Raw genomic sequence first — 16,788 nt, 5'->3', positions numbered from 1 at the left:
CTATGGCTTCATCTTCACTTTGTTATATGTCAAATAGTTTCTCTATAGAATTTCCTTTCTATTGTCTTGAGGTAAACTGGACCACCAATTGTTTGACTAGAATAAGTCTTGATGACTTCCACACTTGGGATATTGTACCCATAATGTTTCTGTGCTGATTGAGATGTCCATTGTCTTCATGTTGTACTTGATATTCACTTGCTGTTGGTTACACTTTATCCATATGAGAAAGTGACACAATGTGGTACAATTCCCCCAATCTGCAAGTTATAACAATCAAAGAAGAAAATATTTAACTTTTGTTATTTTGATAAGGAAGACTATTGAATTATATATGCAAGTTCATGACAGAAATCAAAAGCTAAGTTCCCACTATTAATGACAACAAAAAATAACAAGCTAAGAAATTATGAATCAAAAGTATCTTTGACAAATAGACTTGCCTTGATTTAAACATCATGTTCCTTAACATAAATGCTTGCATAAGTAAATGACTATAATTCAAAACTATGCAATAGTTTCAATAATCCAAAACACATTTTGACTTAAAAAGTCAGTATAAATTATAAATTAATGATGAGACCTACCCTGGTGGTGGTCCAGGCTTTGTGTTTCTACACATTGTGCACAGCATTGACTTCTGTGCATTGGAATGAGATTTCTGTGTTACTCACTGCATTCACTTCATTCATTAAATTCACTGTTCACATTAAATGATTTTATTTCATCTTTCTGTTGCATAAAATCAAAACTGCACGCAACATTTATTTTAATTGCATCATGATCTGAATAGTAAACCCAATCACAGTATTATTAATACTTTTAAATTTATGTGATCTGATGTAAACATGATCAAGAAGACTTCCTGATAAAAATGTTGGTTTGCTCACAATTTGCTGATAACCCAATGTACTTTCCAATATATTCTTTAAATTGTGTGATTCTTTTTCATCAAAGTAATTAATATTAAAATCTCCAAGTATTACATCAATTGTGTACCAATGTGTGATATGATTTATATAAAAACATATAGATGATTTTGAATATCGTTGTCCGAATCAGATGGTGTAAGTTGAGTCTCTGTTAAAAGCAACATATCACAGTTGAACATTTTGGTGTCAAATTTTATGTCAATACTGTGCTTTCGAAGTGATCTGATATTTAACAGGACAATAGGTATGATAGGGTCATCTTCCTGTACTTGAAAATTAGAGTTCTCTTCTAGTAGTGATGTATTCCGCAGTCTTTCATACTCTTCAATTACTCTTGGATCTGCTTTGATATGTTTGTGTTCTAATTTTCCAAGAACATAAAGACCTTGAAGAGAAGTGGCACGGCTCAGAGCAACATAAATTTGCCCGTAATTAAATGACCTCTGTTTAAATAATTCAAAACTTATAACAATTTTGGTTAAAGTTATCCTTGGACTTTGTGAACGGTACATGCCCGTGCCAAAGCTAATGGAAACTGCAGTCTTTGTATTTCTGGTGAAGAACACTTCCCAGGATTCAACTTTATTTGAGCTAAGACTGGTTTAATTGGGACAACTTTGTTGTCTATAGCAAAGGTATCAGCAGATTTATCAATAACCAAATTACCCGCATCTTCATCATCAAACTTAACATACACAATAGTGGGCTTCTGAGTCACTTCATTCACCAAGATTCCAGCCACAGTACCTAACTGTCCATTTATGAGTCTGTCAGAGATATCAACATTGTTTGTTAACATGACACGAGCCCCTTCTTTAATAGATACCTCCAAATCTAGACCATCCGTGTAAGAACATCCTTTTGAAAGAACTCTTTCAATTTCATGCCTTGATACATTCTTTGGATATTGGTCCACCGCTTGAAGAACATGCAACGGCCTCAAAATTTCTTGAAGTTGTTGACTGTTGTAGTCCATTACAGGTTTATTTTCAGCCATACATGTAATTCATTCAAAGGATAATTATTTCTGTCATTCACATCAACTGCCCTAGATTGCATAGTGCGTATGTCAGCTTCTGTGTGTTGTGCAACCCTCAGTCTGTTTAAAAGCTTAATAAAAGGTTGATCGTCCTTTTGCCTCATGATTTCAACCAATTCTATCATCTTGAATTCGTGCCATGGATGTGACAAATTGTATACGTCATTACCATATCTACAGAAAATAGGTTTTTGTTGGATAGGTGGTGGTTGATGTAAATCACCCACAGTGACAATGCTTATACCAGCAATATCCTTGAGCTCGAAGTTTCAAAAATTTCCTTTAGTCTTTGATGGATATGCAATAGCCTATTATTTGAAACCATCAATATTTCATCAATTATCAACAGCGTCAGCTCACTTAACATGAGCCTTAGCAACATTTTCTTTTGACCCAGTAACAGAGGTAAATTAATTCCAGCGTGTTTTGGAATAGCTAAACCTGTATTTACAGTCGTGCCACTAATCTTAACAGCTGCAACACCTGTAGGTGCCATTAGCAGAACTGTTGGTAAAGATGGATTCACTGCACTGTATTTAAACATATTCATTGCAGTATGATAAATTGTTTTGATTAAGTGGCTCTTACCACCACCACCACCAGTGACAAAGATATGTATCGGCTCAATAGTTTCCTTAGTGAGGCAATTAACACTTTTACTCGAGTTTCTACACCAAGAGAGCACGACATCATATGTAATATGCTGTTTACATTTAAAGATCTTACAGCAACACATAGTTCCTCATCTCCAATAGCAGATGGCTGGTTATAAGTAGCTATTCCTGCAAATGTTTGGCTTGTTTCACATGGCAGTGATACCAGTTCCTCAGGTAAATTGTCATCACATTCATCATCTATGCTATTCTTGCTTCTGCTGACAAGTCGTCGTTTCCTTGATCATCGATAGGATCACATGATTGAAGATCTCTCATTCGATTCTCCCTAACCACCTGTAACACGGTGTTGATAGCCTCGGCATTGGGTTCAACCATTCTCCTGTTTGTTTCTACTTTACTAAAAACTTCAGGTGCCTGGAATTTTGTTGAATATAATTGGTCGTCACCAAGAAGATCAGTCTCTTTTCGCCATGAAAAGTAAAGCATTAGTAAATGGTGGTAAAATTTTTCAGGCTCTTTTGCCTTACTTGGTGTGTGGAATCTTATACACCGAATGCAAATATGGCGGATCACTCGGACGGCCCGGGACTAGTAGCGTGGAAGCGAGGCTAGTCAGTCCTCGATCATGACCGCGGCTTTTCCCTGCTTGTTTTGATCGTCACAGATGGCTGCGTGTTCTTTGACAGAGGACGTTATTCCCGGCGCTTCACTAGCTGGAAGAGAATCAGCGAGTTTAAAAAACGAAGAACTTCGTTTTTGGTTAAAATGCCGTGGCGATTCATTGAAGGGTTTGAAGACAAAGGCGTTATTAGTGAAAAGGTAAGGCAACATTTCGTGTCATTCTCAGTTTGCAGATTCCGCACATGTTGAGTTCGCATCTGGCTTCAATGCAAAATTTTTCGAAACTTAAAGCGATCATTTTTTTTTAACAAAGGGTTGAGGAGTATATAAAGACTGGCCATGATCAGAACATTGTCGATCCAGACAAGAATCGGATCTATACGAAAAGAAAAGAACGCAACGAGGCGACGAGCAAAGATGTTGATGCAAGTGTATCCGGTGAATCACAACGGAAGTATCCATCAGATGGCTGGTCCACCGACCTTACTAAAATGCCTTTCTTCACTCGCGCAGAAGTGAATCAACATATTTCGAAGTCAGGGAAAAACATTGGCTCCAAGACACACTCTGTTCCAACGAGTGTTAGAAAAGCTACCACGTTTCTTGAAGACGAATACTTGAAAGAAATTTTGGCAGCAAGTGATGGGAGCTATTTTTATTTCAAGTCACTATGTCACCACAGTTTTAGAAAGAATGACCCACCTCATAACTTAAAAGTAGCTCTGTGTATTGTAAGCGGAAAGGTAAAACATGCATACTGTACCTGTGTTGCTGGTGCTGTTGGTTTTTGTAACCATGTGTTAGCCTTGATGATGAAAGTCTGCAAGTTCACATTGTATGAATGCAAGAGTGTAAGTGACTTAGACAATGAGGATGACATGCAACCAAAACAAGCTTGCACATCTATGTTGCAGTGGTGGCATCGAAAGGGTAGGGGGGACACCATAGTTTCACAACCAGCTATGGAGGTTGTTGTTCTCAAAACACATCAAGACTTAGACAGATCTTCATCAAGAGAATCTGGGGTGAGGTGCTTATTATATGAAGCTAGGACACTCCAAAGTATTAAAAGTCAAAGAGCAGATGAGCAGAAGTTGTGTGAAAGGTTGAAAAAGGAAAATCCAAAAATGGCATTGGCACAAATAATGGAACCTTCTCCTGAAAGTTCACAGTTGCTAGAAACCAAATTTGGTAAAAGCCCTCAAGGTTCCTATGCAAGTTATCAGTTGTCCACAACAGAGGATAATTTCAAAGTGTACTGTAACATTTCTCATGTACCTAGGGTTGACCCAGGCCACACACACAATGTCTCAATTAATTCTTATCCAAGATTCCCACTCAATACAGCAACAGAGGAGTTTGCTGTACCTGATGAATTGGTAGCAATTGAGAAAGCCTTACTGGAAAAGCTTAGTGTTGATGAAGAGAAAATCAATGACATTGAGACCAAAACAAGGGGGCAGTCTAATTGTGAAGAGTGGAAGCAGGAAAGAAAATTCAGATTTACAGCATCAAACTTTGGCTTAATCAGTGCAAGGAAAAGGCATCATGAGAATTTTGTGAACAGCCTGCTACACCCCAAGCCCTTTACATCACGGTACACTAACCATGGTATTAAGTATGAACCAGTTGCCCTGGAGCAGTACCAAAAATACATGCATTCCATTCGTCGGCCCATAAAAGTCCTGAAGTCAGGTCTAGTGGTGAGCCTAGATGCACCCTATTTGGATGCTTCACCTGATGGCAAAGTCATTGACATTGGCTGTTCATTCCCCTTCGGCCTTTCAGAGGTCAAGTGTCCTGAAACAAAATTTCTGGTCACACCCCTGGATGCTTGTTCTGATAGCACTTTTTTTCTTGAAAATGTAAATGGTGAACCGAAACTAAAGCGGAATCACAAGTACTATACCCAAGTGCAGGGACTGATGGGAGTTACTGGTGCTAGATGGTGTGACTGTTGTTTATACAAGTAAGGGCATGACCTTAAAAGGAACATTAAAGTCATATTATTTTACTCATTTTCTTTCCAAGGCAGCAAGGGAGCCTTGAATAATTTATTCTTGGTAAATTCAATCAATAAGCTGAGACATATTCAAAAATAATGACATGGCAATATAAACATTTGGGCATTGAAGATATCTCCATTTTTTTAGTTGTGTTCATGAAAGTGGAAGTGACTACCTAACTAAGACTTGATCGAGTTGTCAAAAAATGTTTTGATCCTATCTACATGAATAATTTTCACTCAGGCAAAAAAACATAGCATCTAAATAATGATGCAAACAAATGAAGACTGATTTAATACTATAAAATTTAAGAAAACTCACATAAGATTACTGTTGTTGTTGTATTTTGTGAATTTTAGAAAATAATTATTACAATAATATTGAAACTGTCATTATGTTCAAATTTGTAAATTCTCTCCTCTAGTTGTCAAAAATGTTAAGTGTAGTTCCATAAAATATTCATACAAATCCATGGAGGGGATTTTGTCTTCAGAACCCACACTCCTCTGGAAATTTCAGTTACATTTTTGTTCTTTGAGAACCACCCACCCCCCAGGAATTTCTAATCCCTTCTTTGGGGGTGTATGGATATTTTCTGGAACTACACATTAGAAATGTATTGAGAATTTGTCCCTTAACCCTGTGGGTTAATAGAATAAAAAGAAAAAGCTTATTTTAACCCATCTTATGTGGCTGTAGATTGAAAGCACTAATCAATGATAACAAAATGTTGTTCTTTTGACATACAATATGTCACACTGAACAGCCACCAGTTCTCAACGTTTTGCTTAAGTGCGAGTAGATTAATGTAAATGATAAATTGGGGGGGGGGGACTCCCATATGAAACAGATGGAATACTTATTGAAAATTTTGAATGAAACCCCTAAGGAAAACTAATCTGGGACAGGCTCAAGCTTTTGTCAGTGACCCCTAAAAAACACCAAAAATAACTACACATTTTGATACAACCCCAAACAAGGCCTCAGCAGACATAAAAAATAGGTTCTCCATGAATGTCCTTAGCGAGACCCAAAAAGCACCCCTGTCTGTTTCATATCCTATGGCAGCCCCTCCCCCCCTGGAATGATACAAATTATTCCGAAATCAGTGGATCTTGTGTATTGCAAAGAAAGGCAGGCACACTCCACATCTGGTTAACAACAGAAAATAAACTTAAAGGTATTTCTCCTTTCCAGATAAGGAAGTTCTTGATCTTGTTGATTGCTCTTTCGACATGGATTCTTAGCCCAGCAATTTGTTGTGTTCGTACAACATCTTCGGCAGACATTTGAGTGTTTGCCCCGAGGAAGGGTGGTATGTTCAGTTTTACTCCGAGTGGCAAAATGTCTGCAATTTGAAATCCTTTGTCAGCCATAACAGTGTCACCATTCTCAAATTTCTGTGACAAGAAGTCACTTCGAACAACAATTTCCCGGTCTGAGATGCTACCAGTGTACAGCTGGCTAATGAAGGTAATTGCGCCACTTGGGGCAATGCCCACTAGTCCTTTGAGCGTTACATGATTTTTATAAGAACTGAATAGCTCAGAATTGAGCAGTAAACTGCTAGGCATCTCACAGCGCACCTCCGTACAGTCTATGATGACTCTCGTAGTAGGAAATTTTTCTTTAAAATCAGCTGGCATGGTTGCCTGCACGATCTCCTTTGATGGCCAAATGCTTATCTGACCAAATTTCAAGTACATGTAGTTTATCCATGGTACAAAAACTCGGCTTACAGTAGACTGAGCCACACCATAAAGATGGGCCAAATGTTTTTCTGAGAACCCTCTTCTCAGACGACAAAGTACAATAAAAAATTCGTCTTGTGGCTTGAGCTTTCAGCGACGTCCTTTCTTTGCAGCCTGAACGTTGCCCTCATCGTCAGAGTCTGAATTATAAAAGTCTTCGGGGACATCTGTCACACTGCCTCTTGGGCGAATGTTTTCACAATTGTCTCCAGGATTCAGGTACTCAAAAATGGCCATAAAAGTCGCATAACTGGACATACCAGTGTAAAAAGAAATGTCTCCGTCCGTCGTGAAACGATCGACACAAAATAAACGTGAAGACATTTCCTTCTGTTGGCGTTCGAAGTCTGTCAATTTCTCATTCAATTCGGTGTTTTCACGACGAAGGTTGTTTATTTCACTTTCTAGTTCACTGATCTTTTCACTTTGTTCGTTGTTTTCACGACGAAGGTTGTTTATTTCACTTTCTGACTGCTTCAATTTCTCTTCTAGTTCACCGATCGTTTTAGTTTGTTCGGAGATTTGTCTTTCTAAATCCTGAGTTTCACATGTGTCAACCTCGAAGCTTGTACTTGGCTCAAAGGCGAACATCTCGACGGTTTCTTCGGTGAGCAGTTTTTTCTTCGCAGGCAGCGGTTGGCGTTCAGTCGGGGCCTTTCTTTTTTTTGGAGAAGGTCCTGACCAGTCAAATTTTGAAGGAATACCACCTTCCTTGACATAAATCCGTCCGTTGATAGACTTCCTAAGATCTTCTGACTTGAAATGCAGCGAACAGACTTTCGTACGCTCTGTTATGACGAAACCCTTGCCTTCATCTCGACGGATCGCGTGTATCCACTGTTTTCTTAGCAAAGGCGCTTTAGGAAAGTTAAAAAAAGCAACCTTTTCTCCCGATAACGATGTATAACCTTTCTGATTGCAGTTGGGTACGCAGCAAAACGAAGGCATCGTAAAATGAATCCACAACACGCGTAGTCAAAACATTGCACCAAGGACTGACTAGCCTCGCTTCCACGCTACTAGTCCCGGGCCGTCCGAGTGATCCGCCATATTTGCATTCGGTGTATTACAGCCTTAATCTTACGACACTTCACTGTTTCTTGAATGTTATTGAGTTTAATTGCTGGTGGAAGAACTGATTCACAATTAGAGATATGGATCGATTCTACTAAATCATTAGAAAGCATGCTAGGTTGAACGTTATTAAATTCATTAGGGTCTTTTTTAGAGTCTTTATAGTAGTAAGCCGCAAATTCCGCTAAACATAACAAGTGAACAATGTTTGGCCAATCACTGTATCGTTTGATTATATTTGACATGAAAATGTCAGTACTGTCATCATCAAGTGCTTCAATTTCCTCTTGAGATTTTGCCACTCAGCATCTTTCTTCCGGTAAACCAGTATTTACAAACACTGTGCAAGGAAAGGTCTTTCATAACCAAAGCTCAGGCATGCATCTGTAAACGCATTCTTGAGCGCTAACTTCTCTACAAGACAAAAATGCTGTACCAATCTTTCTCAAGCTTTCTCTGATGTTGAGGTTATTGTCTTTAGCTTCCCTTGCTGCGTTCATTATTGCTTGAGAACATTCGGTTTTGTCTTGAGAAACATGAGCACACTTGTGTTATACATTTGTAGTGATTAAAAACAGGCTGCAAATCCACATTAGCTCTGAAACCTTTTATTCCTGCTTCAAAGTAGTTATTGATTAAGCAACTGTCAACTGCTTTTTTGACGTGCAGCTCAAAATCGGAATCTGCAGAAATGAATAAAGCCCAATTATACTCGGTTTGGGAACTTTGCACATAGCCAACACGTCCTTTGCACTTGTGCTTGAATCATAATCAGGTTTACTTGGATCTAACTTTTCATTTATTTTCTCTTTTACACAGCATAAGATTTCATTTCGCCTTTTCAAGACTTCTACTTTTTGTTCCTTAGACATGTCATCCAGTAGCAGCTTGGACACAACTGTTTGGTTAGTGAAAAATTGCCCAAAGTTAACTCTGCATGGAATGTTCCTATACTTTTTGCAACTTCTAGAATGTGTAGGTTTTTGGTACATGTTTACTAAGTCATGAAATTCACAGTCATTTTCCCCATTTGGAAGACTTCCTTGTACATGTTCATCGATGTACATTATGTAAGTGTCTTCGCCGCCATCTTTCAGCTCAGGACAATCTGAAGTCCATATCAATGAGTGCAAATGTGGAGAACCTCGCATTTGAAATTCAATCCTAAGTGCATAATACACAATCTTTCCGATAGGTTCCGCATTGCTCAATAATACATCCTTGAAAAATGTCTCTACTCTGTGTTGGAAGTGCTTAGCAACAATAACAGGATTTAAGTTAAGCAAAGAACATTTCTCATTATATGACAAATTGTCTGTTTCCTCATCTGTCATATTTTCTCCCCTCACATGAGACAGTATGTGAAAAGGTTCATGCCATCAAAGGTCAGCGCATGATAAAGTCATGAACCACGTTGGATTCCAAGTTGTTGTACCATTGCTATTACTTCATACATAAACTTTTGCCAATACGGTGGACTACCTGGGATACCTCTGAGAAAAATATATGCTTGGTCCTTGAAGATAAGATTTTTCACACATTGTTCATTTGATCTAATTTGTGATGCTGTTAGGGACTTCCCATTTAATGTTTACATATAACACTGAAACCTCGACCGCTTTCATAAAAGTCGGAATAACGTACTGGATTCACGGGAACAGACCGGAATGCTTTGCAGGCTTGAGCAGTGTTCACACTATGGTTTTGCAAATGAAGTACCCTGGGCCCATCAGCTTCAAAATTCTAGGGGTCCTGTACGATGTTCATGCGTTCTTATGAATTGACTCTCTGGAGAAATAAGTTGTGCAGTTATCAATTTAGAATTATGCCACAAAAGTCTAAAAATGTTAAAATTGCAGCGTGTGCCAGATTTCACAAAATTTAAGCAACGTTTAATCACCGTATTGGGCTTGAAGCAACTGCGTGCCTATATCTCGTTAAATTACGCAAGAAAACATGCTATTGCAAAATAAAAGATTAAATTAGGTGTGATAAATATAGTTAGGGGTTGGGATTTCACAATACTCGTGACTGTAGGGAAAACACCAGTTACGCAAGGCAAATTATTAAACTGTAGTAGAGTTGATGATAGTACAACATAAGGCGTTAGAATTTTAGAACACTGGAATTTAGAGCGATTGACCATACAGTTCTCTTCGATTGGAATGAACAGCAAACGCCCGGGTTAATAAATTTTTCATCGGTACCAATCTATTTGGTCGCCATCTTGAATCCTTGGTACGTTTATTGAAGTTTATTGACGAGTGTCTTTGATTAGTCAATTTCCTTTTCTTGGATTAAAGTTAAGGGGTTCAATTTCTGGACTTCATTCACTTCTCAGCATCGAATTAAAGTCCTGACTTTTTTTATCCAAGACGCTTCGTTCTCATGTTTTGGCATCTTTTAAGGAATTTGTGACTGACAAACAAAAAAGTCAAATTTTCAACTCGGTGGCCTCCTGCGGGTCCAGTCTAAAAATGTTAGGCTTTTGTGAACAAGAGGGCTGATAAAATTTGCTTTCTTTAGACACTAGAGAAACAATATGATGCCTTTTATGTTAGCTTAAAATTAATACATTCCAATTCTTTTTACCTAATTCCTAGTTGGAAAAGAAATAAACAAAAAATAGCATTTGCGTGAGGCCAGGCAACAACAGACTGCAGAGGGAGACCTGTACCATCCAGGAAAACTGGTCCCTCTTGTGGACGTCGTCGAGAGTGCTTCTGCCAAGTCGACGACCACAAAAAACGAAGGATACTGGAGGCGTTCAACGGAATGGGGGACACCAGCAACCAGAATCTTTACCTTCGTGGTTTGATAGTTGGAAAGGACCCCAAACGTCTTGGCGCTGGTGGATGCCTCGGCATTAACAAGACAGGAAAAGAGAGGAAGCATGCGTTCACGTACGAGTATTTTGTACAAACCTCGGACCTCAAGAGAATACCGGTATGTGACTTAGTTAACCTTGAAATCCTCGTTTGCCTTGTTTCGTTAGTCACTACATTTTTTCTTTTTACAAGGACGTCTAGTTTTGAAGCTGAGTAGTATTTGGGCCAGTTTTACTGTTAGAATACAGTTTCACGTTCATTTTGTCTTTATTGATACGGCCCATTTTAAAAAACAACAAATGAAAAAGATAAAGACGTTCTTAATTGACTCTTAGTCTTGCTATGACTTTTTAGTACTTTCTTAAAATTGAGATTTTAAAATCTCAGCCTCAACCCCGTGGGGGTACTTCCTTATATGGGCTATATAGGTATGTGCGGCCCCAAAGGGTATGGTTTTTCAGCCGTTTCGGTAATAAATAGGGTATCGATTTTAGCTGATTTTGGACATTTTGGTCATAAATAGGGTATGGTTTTTGCACTCTAGCCTTGATATGAGTATGTTTTTAAGAAAAAGCCACTTTTTCATCACTATCGAAAAGAAAATCAACAAAAGCCCTTCACAAATTATGTTTACAGTAATTTAACATTGGTCTGAACTAGGGAACTAATTGTAATGCAGGTCTGAAACAGGGTTTTGATTTTAGGGTCAGGTCATAAATAGGGTTTCGAATTTTTGGTTTTGGGAGGCAGGCCGCACACCCCCACCCAATTTTTCTAGGAGTACCCCCCCTGGGGCCTCAACGTTCTTGCAATAAAGGTTCTTACAGAGAAAAGAGTATATACTATTTTTAAGATCATGATGGAACGACTGTGATCATCGGATTTTTGTTCTTTTAACCATAGAAACAAGTATAATCTTTTGTTAATATGTGTGTTTATGAACCAACAGGTTTGCAGAGAGGCATTTATATCTCTACATGGCATTACCGAAAACCGCGCGAAAACAGTCCGGAGCAAGGCAACCCCTATGGACATGCAAGGTCGGCACCACAACCGTCCACATAAAATTATGGAGGATTTACAAAACCAGGTAACAGTGCACAACTCTACTCCACGAGTCCCCTCCATTTACCGCTTCTACCTGGTGAAAAATGATAAATTAATCACAAAGGAAAAAAGAGGAATCCAGTCCCTTTTGATTCAAAGTCATTGAAAGCACAACAACAGGACACGGGGGCGATCACGGTTCACCTACTAATGTTGGTGGTTTAGTTAAAATGATTGTCAAGTCTGCTGAAGAATGCCATTGTGCACACCACCCACAGACTAATTTATTACAATAACTAGAGCAAAGTTTTTGAACGCTTAAGGGCCCATTAACCGATCTTTTCAAGCCGTTGCTGAGGAAAATTTATTCTCATATAACCTCATCATTTTTAGTTAGTTCAGAGTTATTTCATGTGTTTTAACTTGTTCATGATCAGTAACACTAGTGATGACGTCATCAGGTCACGCCCATGGTCATGTGACTAATACAGAAAAAATGCAAAGGCTCCCAGGCAAATTACTTTATTGGGATTTTTTCATTGATTTAATATTTTAATTTAAATCCTCATTATGCTTTGCATTGATTTTGTTTCATTTCTAAAACGTCAGATTTTGAAAACATTTCAAAATATTGAAAAATTCGTAATTCTCTGAAAAAAGCATGATTTCGAAAAAGGAATGCATAGCTATGTTTCCAACATTGGCTTTAATCAAAATTCGTCGCAAAAGGCTGGATTTAATGAAAAACCGTGTTTCCTTTCGCATTTAAAGAAACCGGAATTGCGCCTGATAGATATTGGAAGTTACCCTATCAGTGCGTGCGCAATTTACACTCCCAGCGCACTTCGGTAAGATCAAACAAAGCCACACTGAGTTTGTTTTTCTCTTTCTGTTGCTCTTGTTTATCTCTCTTTCTCTTATTTTGTCTTTGCTTGTACTTTTTTTTCCTTTGTATTTTATGAAACAAAGAAAAACTTCTAAAATGTAAGCAAATTTGCAAGTTTTTGAGTTGTTATTATTTTCTGCGCTCAGGCTGATGTAAGTAACCGGAAGTGAAATTTCACCCCCTTAGCAACGCGCGCGAGCGCGCGCATGAATCGGTTAATGGGCCCTTAAACTGAACTCTCGCGTGTCATCTAACACTTGTCACTGTCTTTTAGGTTAGAGCTCACATCCAGCAATTTCCTAGGCAGGTGTCCCACTATTCCCAGGCGAAGAACCCTAACAGGAAGTACCTCGAAGAGGGCCTGTCTGTGAATAGAATGTACCACAAGTACATAGAGAAGTACAAACCAGAAGTCTATCAACGGAACAAAGAAATTTTAAGGTACGTACTCTTTAGCGAAAAAGAATATCTAAGGATTTCAGTTGCCTTTCCGTCTTAAAGCTATAAAGACACTCCCCAGAACATTTTTGAGTTATGTTTTTGTAAAAAAAGTACCTCTTAGTCAGCGCGTCGGGTATGTTATGGACGGGTCAATGGATGAGTGAGTGAGTGAGTGAGTGAGTGAGTGAAAGATGTATGTCACACCAATCAGATTGGATCTACTATAAACAGCCAACCAAATTTCTTGTTCTAAAGGTAAATGGTATGTGAGGAGATTTGATCCCGACACAATTTAGAATGGCCATATTTATTCTTCTATAAAAGAGGAAGAAGTATTCATATATTGGTCTTACTGCGACGTTTTCTGTGGGTTAGGCTGAGGATTTTAGTTATGAACGAGATGAGCCTTGAAATTTGAAACAGTCCGTGAGTTAGTAGTATGCAAATGCAACGAGATATTTTTAGTTACAAATGGTAACTTAACACTTTTGTTTTTTTATATGAGAGTAAATTAAATTAGAGCTGACAAGTTATCGGCTATTGTTACCAGGATATTAAACACAAAAAAGCTTTCATTTCTGGACGGTTTTTACGTCTCTGCAGTAGCAGTTTATTGTTATTTGATTGGCATTTTATGACATTCTTTTCAGTCCGATATTTTTAAAGGTAGAAAGTATCAAACTGCTCAAATGTTCTTTGAAGACTGTGTGGCACCAAGTTAAAGTGCAATTTAATTAAATCAGACTTTCAATGTGTCAGAGGTTTTTTCTCTTTCTTTCTATTTTCGGTGAAGTAGTGTTGTTGTGTTGTGTTGTGTAAAAAGGGTAAACTTACGACTCGTATAAAATGCGAAAAGGTCTCGTAACTTGAGTGTTTTTGAGCAAAAATTCCTCTTAGGGATTGGAAGGGCTATGTGATCGGTGAGTGAGGGAGTTGTGCATGTGTACGCATTACACCAAACACAGTGTGGGTTTTATCCAAGAACGAATCAAAGAAAAAAAATAAGATGGTTATCTACATTAATCTGGAGACGTGTCAGATTACTGTAGTTTGTTCAGTCAAACATTTTATGGCTTACTATTTAGCTATCTTACCATTAGTGATGTAACATCATATGTACATCATAAATTCCCCGTTTCTTTCTTGCTGTACATCACAACCAAAAAAACTTGTCAAATTAACCAAATCATTACAAAAAAAAATAACTCTTGCACGCCTTGCGTGCCTATGTTCGTTAAACGCGGGAATAATCTGATCTCCACTCCCCATGTTTCATTCCTCCCCCCCTCTTTCTGATGTTGTAATCACGTGAGAGTGTCCACAAAGCATGTTTCAAGATTGAAAGGGGGGAAGGGGAGCTGGCTATTGGAAGATACTTTTTTCAAAAACAAAATAACGCTTGATGGACAGCGTTTGCTTTGCCGAAATGTCTCAAATCTTTTGTCCCGGATTGTCAACTTTAGACACTCAGTGTATCCTTTCCCCGCTTTTTAGGTCCAGACAAGAGAACAGTTTTCCCGCCCCAACCCTGAAGAAACCTAAGATATCGCTGTATACATACAGGAATATCTTCAACAGGGAGTTCAACTTGAGTTTTGGTTTACCGCAAACAGATACGTGCGCCAGGTGTGAAGCTTTAGACATGGCATTGTTGTCCTGTGGCGGGGAGGACGAGATGAACCGCCTTCTAGAAGAGTGTCGAGAACACCAGGAAAAAGGGGGAAATGGATGCGAATCCAAGAGGAGGGATAAGCAGCGCACTCAACAAAGCTGGAAGGGCAAGACCCGCACCCTTGGAGAGAACAGCACTTCAAAAGACGCAATTGACATGATAACTTTTGACTTCCAACAAAATCTGCCCCCGCCACATCTTCATCACAATGACATTTTTCATTTGAGACAGCTATGGACATATAATTTTGGCATTCATGACTGCATTAACGAGCAAGGATACATGTTTTTATTGAGTGAGACCACAGCAAAACGCGGTTCATCAGAATTTGCCTCATGTCTCCATAAATTCTTCACAGAATTCAAATCAGGAGCAAGGTTAGTCGTTTGTTGCTGTAAACTCTTTAACAAAAAAAACCGTTAGCCTTAGGCAGGCAAGGAGGTAACGAGTGCTCTTGTCATTTTTATGTGCCTTGTAACAGAACAAAGCTCGGTTAAATCCTTTTTGTAATTGTTTTTTCAAGAAGTTCCTGCTATGGATTGTTAAAAATGCGGGGTTTGTAATGATTTCGAAGCTGGGCTAGCGGAAAATTGGCGATGTTACCCAGGTTTTTACTCTCACAAGCACACTTAATTTTTTAAAATTTTTATGAATTTTTTGTAAGAAACAGTTGACGGGCCGCGAGTTTGAGAACATTCTCAGAACATGATCAGGCTAAGCTGCCCAAGCTAAGAAATGTGACTAGTAGAGTAAAGGGGGTTAGCTTTTAAAGAAATTCTTGTGCCGCATCGGTGAGGGTGTGGTACACCAAAATTGGTCTTATCAACTAAATCCATTTGCAGTGGCCAATTTTCATTATCAATTCCGTTGATAAAACCACTAGAGTAAACCTACCAATATTTTTTTCCTTTACAGGTCACTTGTGAGTTATTCTGATGGATGTTGCGGCCAAAACAAAAATGTAACAATAATTGGTTTTTATAATGAAATGCACCGAAATAGAGTATATGAAAGAATCGACCACAAATATCTTGAACGAGGCCACACATTTTTGACATGTTCTGTCATCTCCCTGAGACAATTGTCAATCTTTATTTATCCTTTCTTTCAATAGTGGGAGATGCAAGCACATGCAGAGATATTCCCAAACACTCTAACTTTAGAGATGGATTTTAACAAGTCTATCAAAACACCTAAGGTCAGTGCCCAAAATTTAAATTTCAAATTGAAACTTACAGCACATCAGATGAGTATTTACTACGCAAACAACAAAGCTATTCATTGTTTCTTCTATAACGAGACCATCAGTAGGGCAGAACCAAATGAGGTAATATCGCTTTTGGATTACATACTAAGTGATATCGAAGATAAACTTGGAAAGAATGACATATCATTAAATGGTGTGACGATGCACCTGGAGAGTTCAAAGAGTGCTACTTGTTTTCTACATTGATCACTTTATAAAAAACACCAACTCTTAAGAGCTAATTTAAAATTATTGCACAAGGGTCACATCTACTCTGTTTAAGACAGATGATTTGGAACTACACAAAGACTCTTCAAGAACCAAGAACTTGTTGACATTCCAAAGACATGGGCAGGTATTTTGCAAAAAGGAAACCTATCAAACCCCTCGGTTCACTGGGTCACACTAGATATGCTTAAAGACTATTAATCATTTCTCTGGATACAGTGCGTCACCTGAAACAAGGACTTAGCAAAATTAAATTTAAACATATTGCTTGGCTCAGTTACAGATATGGAGAAAGGATTAAAAACAAAGGCCACCTAGAGGGGAGACTACAACCACAAATCATTTGTCCTTTGCATCTTCCCTACTGCTGGCAACACAATCAAATAGTTAAGGTAGAATC

General features: G+C 38.4%; 2 protein-coding genes and 2 pseudogenes across 2 annotated transcripts; 2 read left to right on the top strand and 2 right to left on the bottom strand.

The window, feature by feature from the left end:
* Positions 1–975: 975 nt before the first annotated feature.
* Positions 976–9,374, bottom strand: LOC149099078 (uncharacterized; annotated as a pseudogene).
* LOC149099080 (uncharacterized) lies at positions 3,149–5,898 on the top strand (annotated as a pseudogene).
* On the bottom strand, positions 5,216–8,044 carry LOC149099079 (uncharacterized). The gene has a single exon (XM_089278072.1). The coding sequence runs from the start codon at positions 7,912–7,914 to the stop codon at positions 7,057–7,059; it is 858 nt and encodes a 285-aa protein (XP_089134198.1). The 5' UTR covers positions 7,915–8,044; the 3' UTR covers positions 5,216–7,056.
* A 5,118-nt stretch (positions 9,375–14,492) lies between the features above and the next one.
* LOC110058122 (uncharacterized) lies at positions 14,493–15,337 on the top strand. Its single transcript, XM_020764712.2, has one exon. The coding sequence runs from the start codon at positions 14,645–14,647 to the stop codon at positions 15,335–15,337; it is 693 nt and encodes a 230-aa protein (XP_020620371.1). The 5' UTR covers positions 14,493–14,644.
* Positions 15,338–16,788: the final 1,451 nt, after the last annotated feature.

Source organism: Orbicella faveolata, unplaced genomic scaffold (genome assembly GCF_042242905.1).
Source record: "Orbicella faveolata isolate gen_17 unplaced genomic scaffold, um_ofav_v1 contig_46, whole genome shotgun sequence".
NCBI classification, from domain to species: Eukaryota; Metazoa; Cnidaria; class Anthozoa; order Scleractinia; family Merulinidae; genus Orbicella; species Orbicella faveolata.
The sequence above is the reverse complement of the archived record's forward strand: the minus strand, read 5'-3'. Positions and strand labels throughout refer to the sequence as shown.

Coding starts and splice junctions, on each gene's coding strand:
- LOC149099079 (XM_089278072.1), bottom strand. CDS start 7,914: ATGCCTTCGTTTTGCTGCGTACCCAACTGCAATCAGAAAGGTTATACA.
- LOC110058122 (XM_020764712.2), top strand. CDS start 14,645: ATGGACAGCGTTTGCTTTGCCGAAATGTCTCAAATCTTTTGTCCCGGA.